At 35.1% G+C, this 11,671-nt stretch overlaps 1 protein-coding gene across 1 annotated transcript; it reads left to right on the top strand.

Annotated features, from left to right (window-relative positions):
* Positions 1-2,902: 2,902 nt before the first annotated feature.
* On the top strand, positions 2,903-5,494 carry LOC149502952 (uncharacterized). The gene is made up of 3 exons (XM_089727496.1): positions 2,903-2,975; positions 3,219-3,484; positions 3,629-5,494. Exons 1-3 carry the CDS (start codon positions 2,903-2,905, stop codon positions 5,492-5,494), a joined length of 2,205 nt encoding a protein of 734 aa, XP_089583622.1.
* The last annotated feature ends 6,177 nt before the right edge of the window (positions 5,495-11,671 follow it).

Here is an 11,671-nt window from a genome sequence, read left to right as displayed (position 1 = left end):
CGTAATGTGGCGGTTAATCCTTGAAATAGTTTATTAACAGACAATTTAACTCTGTTACAAACAATTTATCTCATTTCGAACGAATTTACGCTTAAACGAGCATATGATCTAACAAAAGGAATTACAAATTGCATTATTTAATACCTACTTTTGGCTTTTGCCGAAAAATCGAATCGCTGTTTAGTTATGTTGCCTTTATTACTAAAATTTTATATAGGCTTCGCTTTATTTAGAATAGATGAATTGCTTTATATGGTACACTTCGAGGGAACGTTCTGCTTCTGCCCACGCTCAATCACTAATGCCAGTCCAGCCACGCACGCAAGCACTTGCGTTTGACCAGGATAAGAGTTTGTTAACTTCCGTACGCTTGAATTCTTTAAGAAGGGCATTAATAAATTACCACTACTTTGGAAAATATGCATCGATACTATCTATGGGTGTATATATTGATTGATAGAAATTAAAATATTTATAAAAAATAACTTTAACTCTCTTTATACTAAACGTCAATTTCCTAGGTAAAAACTAATACATAAAATATTAATGCATCAAATATTAATTTTCAAATATCCACTAATTTTATTCCTTGCGACGAAAGTAAATATTAGTTGAGATAAAAATCAATTACTCTACTATTAAGTAATATATTATAACCCCGAAGGCATTTTTACCTCTATTTCAAGTTATTTGAGAGTAACGTGTCAGTAATAAAATAATAATACTCGTAAAAACACGAAATTAAACCACAAAAGTAGTCATAATTATATTCTGTTTAAATTATGTTTAGTGAAACAACAAATACAACAATTACCAGCAATTTTAACACGTTGAGCGCCACATGAAAAATCAAGTATTTTAATTCATGCTCACCGGTGAGCCTTATCTTAATGAACCGTTCGGGCCACGAGGCTCACCCGTGGGCCGCGTGAGGGTTTCAACATAACCGCTTCTTACAAGCCACAGATTGCAGATATCAAACAAAACGCATATGGAAGTAAGCCCCGTGGCCCTTTAGCCGAACCGATCGCCTTGGTTTTCAAATCCAATAAAGTTGTGGTTTTTATCAAGATTTTTAAAATATCTTAAAAACTAGACGGTAAAAGTCGCTAATTTTTATCTTCCGTGCATATTATCGCAGTTTATAAATTTTAAAACGAACATCTCAAGTGGATAAAAATTACCGATTCCCTGATTTTGGCTTGGCCCGATTGGTATATATAGTACGCTAGGCCAACTGGTAGGCTGCATAGCTTTCAAAGTGTTAATAATAATAATAATAATAATAAAGCCGGTTTATTTCCAATCCATAATGATAATATATTACATGCGATTTAATATCTAAATATACTAGGGTAGAATTTCTTTAATTTTCTTTTATTCGCTAACGTTGCTTTCTCCTGTATCAATGATCGGAACCCCTTCTCGGGTAAAGGCCTCCTCCAGCTTCTTCCAGATCACTTTGTCCATGGCTTTCCTTATCCAATCGCTTCCTGCTATCGCTTTTATATCGTCTATCCATCTTTTTCTAGGGCGCCCTCTTCTTCTTTTTCCTCTTGGTCCTTTCCATATAGTTGTCTGTAATGTCCATCTTTTGTCTGTGCGTCTTGCTATATGTCCTGCCCACTGCCATTTCTGTTTTAAAGCAAATTGTAAGGCATCTATAACTTTAGTTTTTTGTCTAATTTTTTCGCTTTTTACTTTTTGTATTTTTCTTATTTTTAGTACGCTTCTTTCCATTGCTTTTTGACATGTTATTAGTTTATTTTTTGTTTTGGTGCTGAATGTCCACGTTTGGCATCCGTATGTAAGAGTAGGTAGGACACAGGTATCCAACACAATTTTCTTTAGGTAAAGGGGGAATTCCCCTTTCAAGATTTCCTTCAGGGACCAAAACTTTTTCCAACTCATGTTGATACGCCGCTCCACCTCTAGTTCTTCATTATTGTCATCGAATGATAGTTGTTTTCCCAGGTATATGTAGTTGCTCACATATTCAAGTGGCTTTCCGTTCAAGTATATGGCGTTAATGTAATCATTAGTAACTATTTTTGTTTTATTTTCGTTCATTTTGAGGCCCACCTTTTCGCTTTCTTCATTTAAACTTGTTATCATTCTTTCTAATCCTTTGCTTGTTTCAGAAAATAAGACAATATCGTCTGCGAATCTGAGGTGTGTAAGCCGATCTTTGTTAATTCTAATCCCTTCCGCCTGCCAGTTAAGATTATCAAAAACGTGTTGTAGTACCATTATGAACAGCTTAGGTGAGAGAGGGTCTCCTTGTCTTACGCCTCTACGGATCGGTATATCAGGACCTCGCGTCTCCAGTTTGACTTGGCTTACGCTACCTTCGTAAATGTCTTTCAGTACTCTTACATAGTTTTCGTTTATGTAGCATTTATTCAGCGCTTCCCAAATAGCATCATGAGAGATCGTATCAAACGCTTTGGCGTAGTCAATGAAAGCAATGTAAAGTGGCTTGTTGAATTCCTTGTATTTCTCCATTACTTGTTGTAAAACTTGTATATGATCCGATAATTTCCGGTTCCGGTACTCGTATCATACATGTCATTGTATTGTCGCTCCGAAAATAATCGCACAAATAAATAGATACAAGGCAAGGTTCGTTAAAAATTACTATTAAATGTGAGTACGAAGGTGCCGCGAAGTGTTGAAATTAGTCACCGCCACACAACTATTGGATTTGACAAAAACACGGACAAAAACAAACCAACAGTATTTGGAGGTTAGAATATTGTTATAACCAGAAAGCACACACACTAACGTAAAACTACTGAGAGCCTGTCAAAATCACCTCGTACGCAACTATCAACGTCAGTTCAGTGCTGCCAAGGCTATAAACTAAAATAACCTTAAATAATACGTTCCATTCCACGCAAATATGGATGAACAATTTGAACTATTCTTCGAAAAAATTAAAACTGAAATGAAGAACCAATCAGATTCTATAACAAGTACTATTATGGAGGTGAAAAATTAGAACCTGTGATAGAAGAAAACAAAAAATTAAGAATTAAAGTTGAGCTTTTGGAAAAAAAGACAGAGAGAGACAAAAAAAAACAACAATATAATAGTCCACGGGCTGAAAGAGGGAGAAAAGACTACAGAGCAACTGCTTAAAAATACTAAGGAAGTATTTTTGAAAACATTAAATATAAATATTCAAGATTGTGAAATAAACAAGATTTATCGTATAGGGAAAGAAATCAATGGTAACAAACCTAGGCCGACACTCTTATCCTTTGTTAGTGGATTGAAAAAAAACGAGATATTAAGGAATAAGAAGAAGTCGAAGGAAATAACATTGACAGAAGACTACTCTAAGGATATTTTAGAAAAGAGGAAAGCACTAATACCACAATTAACAGAAGAAAAAAATAAAGGCAAAATCGTTTACCTAAAATACGATCAACTCATAGTAAAGGAAAAATCAAACACATATTATGAGAAAAGAAAAAGGGAGGTATCTACTTCTCCGCAATACTCTCAGCCAAAAAAACAACAAATTTCATCTTCATCGAAGGAGATAGTGAACATATATGACATGATGAGAGCTAGGTCCAACTCTCTTACCTCTACAACCTGTTCAAGAGACAAAAAATCATAGCAATTGGATATCGGCGAACGGAATCAAAAAACAACCTATAAACAACTTTACAAATCAATAATAGCAAACAACCCTCCCACAAGCCGGCTGGTCCCCGTGGGGGAAAAAGACCACAACCCTCCAGCAAACATTAACATTAATAATACAACTAATGCAACCAAAACAACTGGCATAACAAAACCACTACAACCAACCCTCAAAATTGGAACATTAAATGTAAGATCACTAGCTACAACAAAAAGCTTTATAGAACTAACGTATATGTTGCAACAAATAAAAATCGATATACTTGGCTTAGCAGAAGTTAGAAGAATGGGGTATGCAATTGAAGAACATGAAAATTATATATTTTGTTACAAAGGTGAAACACTCGGCCAATATGGAGTTGGATTTTTAATAAACAAAAAACACAAGAATAACATTGTCAGTTTTTCAGCGTTCTCAGAACGAGTCGCTCTATTGAAAATAAAATGCAACAACCAACTGCTTTCAATAATACAAGTATATGCACCCACTGAAAAAGCTACAGATGAGGAGATCAACTCGTTCTACACAACTCTACAGATAGCGCATAGTCACACAGGAGAAAGCGTATTCTTAATCGGTGATTTTAATGCAAAAGTTGGCCAACTGAAAACTGAAGACAGTGAAAACTTTGTTATGGGAAAATTCGGTTACGGAAATAGAAATGAAAGAGGAGAAAAACTAATTCAATACGCACTGGAACATAAGCTGTCAATTATGAACTGTAAAATAAAAAATGAAATTGACTTTATACTGTCAAACCACCCCAAAAGGATTAGAAACATAGAAGTACTACATGGCTTTGGATTCAGATCTGACCATCGCTTAGTTAGAGCTACGTACACGCTAGAACAAGGTAAGAAGAGCAGAATATCATTTAATGCACAACCTAAGCTACTAAGGACAAATGAGGATACATCTTCATACTTAAAAAACCTTGAGATCAATATACGTCAACTGGAAACATACCAAGAAGAAGATATTCAACCTTTTTACAACAAACTAGTTAACATCATCAACACCAGCCTTGCTTGCAGATCAAAAAATAAAGAACAAAAAATGATTAATAAAATACTTAGCGAGTCTACAAAAACTTTTCTCACAAGACGAACGGAACTGCTAAAAATAAAACAAAAAACGAAAGAAATGAAGGAAGAATTAAGCACACTATTCAAAACTACAAGTAAGGCAATAGATAAAGACTACAAAGAATATAGACATAAAATCATTGAAGATAACCTAAACGAATACAGAAGTACGAAAAAAGCCTATAAGAAATTGAGCACACACAAAAATTGGATTCAGAACTTAAAATCTAAATCAGAAGAAACGAAAACCAGAAATGATATCATGAACTGCGCCACAAACTTCTACAGAGAATTATATTCCGAATCGATTTCTTCTATTACTACAGTCGAAGCAGCAATAGCAAACTCTCAAAACACGAATGAATTGCCACCAGTAGATGAGAAGGAAGTCATAAAACATATTAGCAAACTTAGACCACATAAAAGCCCTGGTCCTGACGGCATACAAAATGAAGCACTGAAAACTGGCGCTATCCTACTAAGTCGGCCACTTATGTATTTATTCAACAAGGTTCTGAACATAGGCCAAGTACCGATCCAATGGAAAAGATCTGATATAATCCTTATATACAAGAAAGGAGACCCTCAAGACATATCTAACTACCGCCCGATTAGTCTTCTTTCAAGTGTATACAAACTGTTCACGTCAATACTACAAAGCCAGCTGAGCCCGCAGATAGATAACTATCAGCCAGTAGAACAAGCAGGGTTTCGTTCTGGATTTTCTACAACGGATCATATTTCAAAGTGTTAAATCTCCTAAATTATTATGTTTTTAAAATAGGTTTAAATTAGAATTCATTAAAAGGAAATTTAAAACTGTTTCAATTATAAAATTCCTTTTAAAATGTAAATGAATATAACTAAGAATATGGTATATACATGGTCGTCTGTACTTTAAATTGAATTCTTGGAACTCACAATAACCAAGTTATTAAGATCGAATAATTGTCCAAAAGCGGCACATCGCCAGAACAAAGGTTTGAAATTTCAAATTTTCGTGTTTCATTAATAGGACCGTCATGTAATTTGAAGCCTTTCCCCCGCTCTCGGCATTTATAAGGTTACAAGATAAAATAAATTTTAATTGAATTGATACAACGGGGAGCCAAAATTACTAAACCTCAGATTTAATCACAATCTGTTGTGATTTTTGAAACATTTTTCATCAAGTGCTTTGACAACAAAATTGAAATGTTATTACTTGCCTATAAGTAACTTTAAAATATCTGTTTTTTTATAGTTTTTAAGTTAGTAAGTTAGTTTTTAATCCCATTCTCACGGATCGTTTGGAACCTCTGGGTCTGCGGAGGGACTTCGGTTCTCTCTGTATTTTATACCGTATGTTCCATGCTCTGAGGAATTGTTCGAGATGATACCGGCATCTCGTTTTTACCATCGCACCGCCTGCCACCGGAGTAGAGTTCATCCATACTACCTGGAGCCACTGCGATCATCCACAGTGCGTTTCCAGAGATTTTTTTTGCCACGTACCATCCGGCTATGGAATGAGCTCCCCTCCATGGTGTTTCCGGAGTGCTATGATATGTCCTTCTTCAAACGAGGCTTGTGGAGAGTATTAAGCGGTAGGCAGCGGTTTGGCTCTGCCCCTGGCATTGCTGAAGTCCATGGGCAACGGTAACCACTTACCATCAGGTGGGCCGTGTGCTCGTCTGCCTACATGAGCAATAAAAAAAATAAAAAATAAAAGTTTCATTTTACTTTCTACTTCAAACTATAAGTATATTCCAAATTTCATTACAATCGATTCTGTGAATTTTGCGAGAAAACATAATAGATTTACTTTCGAATTATTAACATTATTTGAAATGCAAATTCTAACATTTAACAATTTAATAGTAAATTCCAACAATATTTAAATGCCAACAACTTTTTAACATTATCCGATTTTAATCAAAAATTTACATTCCATTCCAAATTAATCTCTGTGTACATATGAAAATGTAGCGGTCGTAAGTTTTTATTGCTTCATGTCTTCTTCGGTAGTAGTAATATGGGGTAACACGTCCGAGGGTGCCAGGGAAGCTTTGTGTTCTCCACTTGGGGAGATCCGAGTCCGCGGCTTGAGTAATGCTCTTTTAGTGCACCACCGACTGAGACTTGACAATCTTAACTAGTCGCCAATATGCCAGCCCAGAGAGGACGCGAGTCGATCTAAATAACTTTTCCACATTTACATTTACATTCCATTCCAAATTAATCTATATTGTGTACCTATGAAAACTATAATGCAAGAAAATATGTTCAGTGGTTCTCGAAACGTGTGCATACAGAATATAATTTAAAAAATCAAATGTTTTATCGTCGTTGAAAATTTAAAATATTCTATGTGACATTTTGGGCCAAAATGATGATTTAATATTTTTTTTATTCCTTAGATGGGTGGAGGAGGTCACAGCCCACTTGGTGTTAAGTGATTACTGGAGCCTATAGACATCAACAACGAAAATGCGCCACCCACCTTGAGATATAAGTTCTAAGGTCTCAAGAATAGTTACAACGTCTGCCTCACCCTTCAAACCGAAACGCATTACTGCTTCACGGCAGAAATAGGCATGCTGGTGGTACCTATCCACGCGGACTCATAAGAGTTCCTACCACCAGTAAAATATATTACGAAAGTTATTTTGAATACATATACCTACTCAGCAAAAACTCCCATGTGCATATCTCAATATTTCACTTTATGACGCGTCAATCTTAAAAATCCTAATTGTCAGTTTGCATTTTATTGTAGATCAAAGTATGCTATGTGCTAACAAAATATTAACATATTTTTTTTCAGGAGGTAGTTTTATTAGATTTTCCCGAAAATTATATTTATACACATATGAGATTTCAAATTTGCAACGACGTTATGTTCTCTCGTCATTAGTTATCTCTTTTCTACCTGTTTTAAAAATAGACCGATTTATACTGTTTTGTTATATGTATTGATGATTATTAATACTATAGAGTTGTATTACTAAGTTTTCTACACATTAATAACTTAAATGTTTTTGCTATTATTATCGTTCTCCCTTGAAGACATTGTCAGTTAATAGCCACCGAATAAAGCATTTATTATTAGTTTTATTGGATTTTTTGAGGGCAAATAGACGATGATTACCAGAACTTTATACATAGACCGTTACATTACGGTAATTTGGTCAAATATCCACGTTTATAGAGGCTACAACTCTTCAAAATCTACGTGTAATTCAATTTATTTACAATCATATAGATTTGTTACGAAGATTAATGCTAAAATGTGTCTTACAGATCTTATTTGAAACTGCTATGGAGTAACGGATTAACATGATTTTTCCAAAGAGATACAACGATTATGAGTTGAAGCATCATTTTCAATTTACAAATTCAACGTGTATTCTAACGATCTGATTAGCTCCCCTCGTAGCGATAGGCAAATTGTACGATCGTTTGGTTCGTAAGTCCCCCTGAGACTTCGTCACCTCGAAAGGCATCTTGATCGACGAACAGTTTGGATGCCGCGCCAAACACTAAAGAGACCTAGGAACGTCCCCTTTGAGCCCCCTTCATCGATATTGCGAAAGCTTTCGACAAAGTCTGGCAACATAGTTTAATTTACAAACCGTACAATATGGGATTGTCAGACAGCCTCGTGCTTGTTTTACGAGACTTCTTGTTGAACTGTTCGTTTCGGTATCGAGTGGAGGGCGTCCGCTCTCTGCTCTCTCCACGCTACTTTTCAGCTTATACATTAACGACATACTCCAGTTATCGGCCACCCAGTGAGCCCTCCTCGTCGATGATACGGCTATCTACTACTCGAGTTGGAATATGTCGTTGATCTCCAGTAAGTAGATAAACTTCAGATCGCGGCACAAATTTAGGATAGGTGTTCTCTTTAAAAGGGTTTCCCGCCGGATCTTTCACTGGATCGCGATTTCGCTCCGGTGGTAGATTCAGAAAAGCACTGCTCTTGCTAGGATCAGTGTTAGCAATTCATTCAGGTTGAGCTTGTGAGCTCATCTACCGGTTTGTGAGTAGTTGGAATAGCCCCTTTGGCTGCCCACGTTTAGGTAGGGGAAAAAATTGGTTTCAAGTGCTATCTTGGCCTTCGAGCCGGAATGCGTAACTGCTTTTTCGACAAATAGACAGAAAAATAGCATCTGACTAAGAAGATGCTTCAAATATCTACCATTTTCCCCACTTGTAACCTCAAAAGGATTTAAGCCCACCTGTGCTTGGAATTTATTAATTAAGCCGGAACAAAACAAACAAGGTGAAGGTACAACTTATCTAAATATAATATATGTTTATTCTCGGTCAAAATAATTGAAACCAGCAAAGCTTTGTCGCGGGTAGCTAATATGAAATTCCGGGGTTCGGAATAGTCGAGGCTCTAGAGCCTAGAGAAGTTAGGTGTAGGCCGGGAATTACCGCAATTTGCAATTATTTACTGCGCAGCAGTGACCACCCCCGCACCAGTCACCGGTTTCGTTTGTGAGTTCAACGACGCAGCTACGGAGCTGTGAATAATTTAAATGGAAAATGATATTATATTAACAAGTTAATGTTTATAAAGGTTGGATTTTGACTTGCACTGCTTTTTATATATTAGAGAAATGTAATTTTCAAGCAATTTATTGATATTGTTTAAAGATTCCATAATTCAGTGTACGTAATGTAAACGTTAATATGACCCATTTGATATATTTTAGCTAATTTCATAGTGTTATGGCCTATATCATCTTACTATGGGGCAATAACAATGCTGACGATGTTGGCTCGATATTTATGTTGAAGAAGAGGGCTATTTGTGCGATTTATAATATGTGTCTGAGGAATTGTAATTCTAACTCTAGTTTCATTAAGCAAATTTTGGGAATTTAATGTGTGTGTGAAAAATATTGCAAATTCCCCAGTTTCTAATTTGTAAATTAAATACAAAGAACAAACATAGCTTGCTTTTCCAACTGCTCGAATACCTAAAATCAATAAGTCTTCTAAAGTTCTTCCTCTTGTGTGCGCTTTTGAAACAAGGTTCCCACAAAACATTCAAGTATCGCTTTATATGTTTTAGAATATTATCAAAGTACATTTGGGCAGTAAAGCATATTATAAAGTAAATTTTTATTTAACAGACTGAGTTTTAATGAATTATAACAGATTGAAATAAATGATTTCAGTTTGAATTTAATGAACTTCTGAATAATTAATTAACGATAACCTAAGACAATAATGTCTAGTTCTGTTAGGCATACGCATATAAAACATTATATTTGTGTTATGAATTATATTTTCCTGAATATTTTTCCTGAAATGTCAACCATTAAGATTAAGTTTGGTAAAATAATATTTTGTTTTGATAGAACGTCTTCGAAACATATTAAAAAAAGTTTTTAATTACATTTTATTTCTGGATTTATTTTCGTAAAAACTTTTTTCTATACGTTGTTTGTTTGATAGATGACCAACATTAGAACCCTACGTCAGTCTGTGAGCTCGCGTGTTGTAGACATGACATAGTATAGGGTTCGTGGTGTCAATAGCTATTTAACAATTCGCGGTTTTGTATCTAGTGTCTACAAAACCGGCTAACGTGGCTATCCAAGTTATTCGACCGGGAAAGTCATTAGCAATTCAAATACCTAACCATCGCATGGCCATCCCCACTGAAGAGGGGATCGTCTTTCACATGACCGCTTTTGTAAATTATTTATTACTGTTTGGCCAAAGCCCGCTTTGTTTTGTGGGCTAATACAAATTCTAAAATATAAATAACCTCTTTTAATATTTTTAATACTAATATAAATAGAAAATCTTCGAAAATTTCATTAAAATTATTAATATTAAATATTGGCTTTTTGTTATCTCAAATTTCACGGGCTTAAAAATACCCATCGAGATGCAAAGATCCTTATGAAACGTGTTCATGTGACGTAATTTCGATCTCCCCAACAAGGAATGCGGAAGGGTCCTTTTCGAGATTTAATGGTGAAATATACCTGGCTGTTATCCGTTTTCGTGCAGTCACGTCACAGCGGAGCTGAAGGAGCGGCAAGAATTTCAATCACAAACGACAGAGACTACGAACAAATTGCAGACGACTCTGTTAGAAATGCTACGAGACAGTGCTTTCTACACATATCCTGAACGTGTACGAGTGAATGCCAAATTATTCTGTGATATTCTCTGTGTTCGTGTAGTAAGTGATACATTTCGTCGGACAACAATAATCTGAAGTCAACGTGGGTTCATATAGGAGTGTTACTGTGTTGTTACTTTTGCTGAAAGTTTTAAGTCACGTGTTGATCTATTTGTTTATTGCCTTCACAAGCCAACTAGCATAGGGCCACTATTGTTGAGTGGTCACCGACACTTTTGGACATCAGTAATTGATCAATCTAAATTTAAAGAGCTTGTATCTTCCATCTATGAAATTCTAGGTTTTAAATGATTATGAAGAAATTCCGTGGTGAACTGGTGAATCGAATTTACTAACTTTTGGCAACTTCATTATAAGTTTGAAAGTTATTGTTGCGTACGTGCTTTTTAGTAAAAGGTCGATATTTTAATTTCAATGTTGATGATGTAAGATGTAAGATTGTAAGATGTATAAGAAGAGAGAATAAATTAATTAGATAATGTTCCTTCCCCTGTTTCCTTACATAAACTATTTGTCTTTACTTTTAGAACATGAATTTATTTCTAATCCAATTTTATGTTATTTTGGTAATTTAATAATTGTAGTGGATTTGTTGTGGTGTTGTATCAATTAAGGCGACCCGTTTCCGGGCTGATAGTTATGATTTACATCCAAAATCCTCCGTACAGTCTACTACACCATTGCTTAAATGAGAACAACAAGTAAGCCTAAAATAAAAAAAAATAAAAAAACTATAAATATTAATTTTATTACAAGAACACAAACATAAGGAATATA

The sequence above is a fragment of the Bombyx mandarina genome, chromosome 05 (genome assembly GCF_030267445.1).
Source record: "Bombyx mandarina strain Sakado chromosome 05, ASM3026744v2".
Classification (NCBI taxonomy): Eukaryota; Metazoa; Arthropoda; class Insecta; order Lepidoptera; family Bombycidae; genus Bombyx; species Bombyx mandarina.
Note: the sequence above shows the minus strand (reverse complement) of the source record. Positions and strands in the feature narration are given on the sequence as shown.

Excerpts from the sequence above, each read along its gene's own strand:
- LOC149502952 (XM_089727496.1), top strand. The coding sequence starts at position 2,903 with ATGGATGAACAATTTGAACTATTCTTCGAAAAAATTAAAACTGAAATG. Across the intron at positions 2,976-3,218 it reads CCAATCAGATTCTATAACAA|GGAAAGAAATCAATGGTAAC; the intron begins GTACTATTATGG and ends TTTATCGTATAG. Across the intron at positions 3,485-3,628 it reads ATGAGAAAAGAAAAAGGGAG|CAATTGGATATCGGCGAACG; the intron begins GTATCTACTTCT and ends AAAAAATCATAG.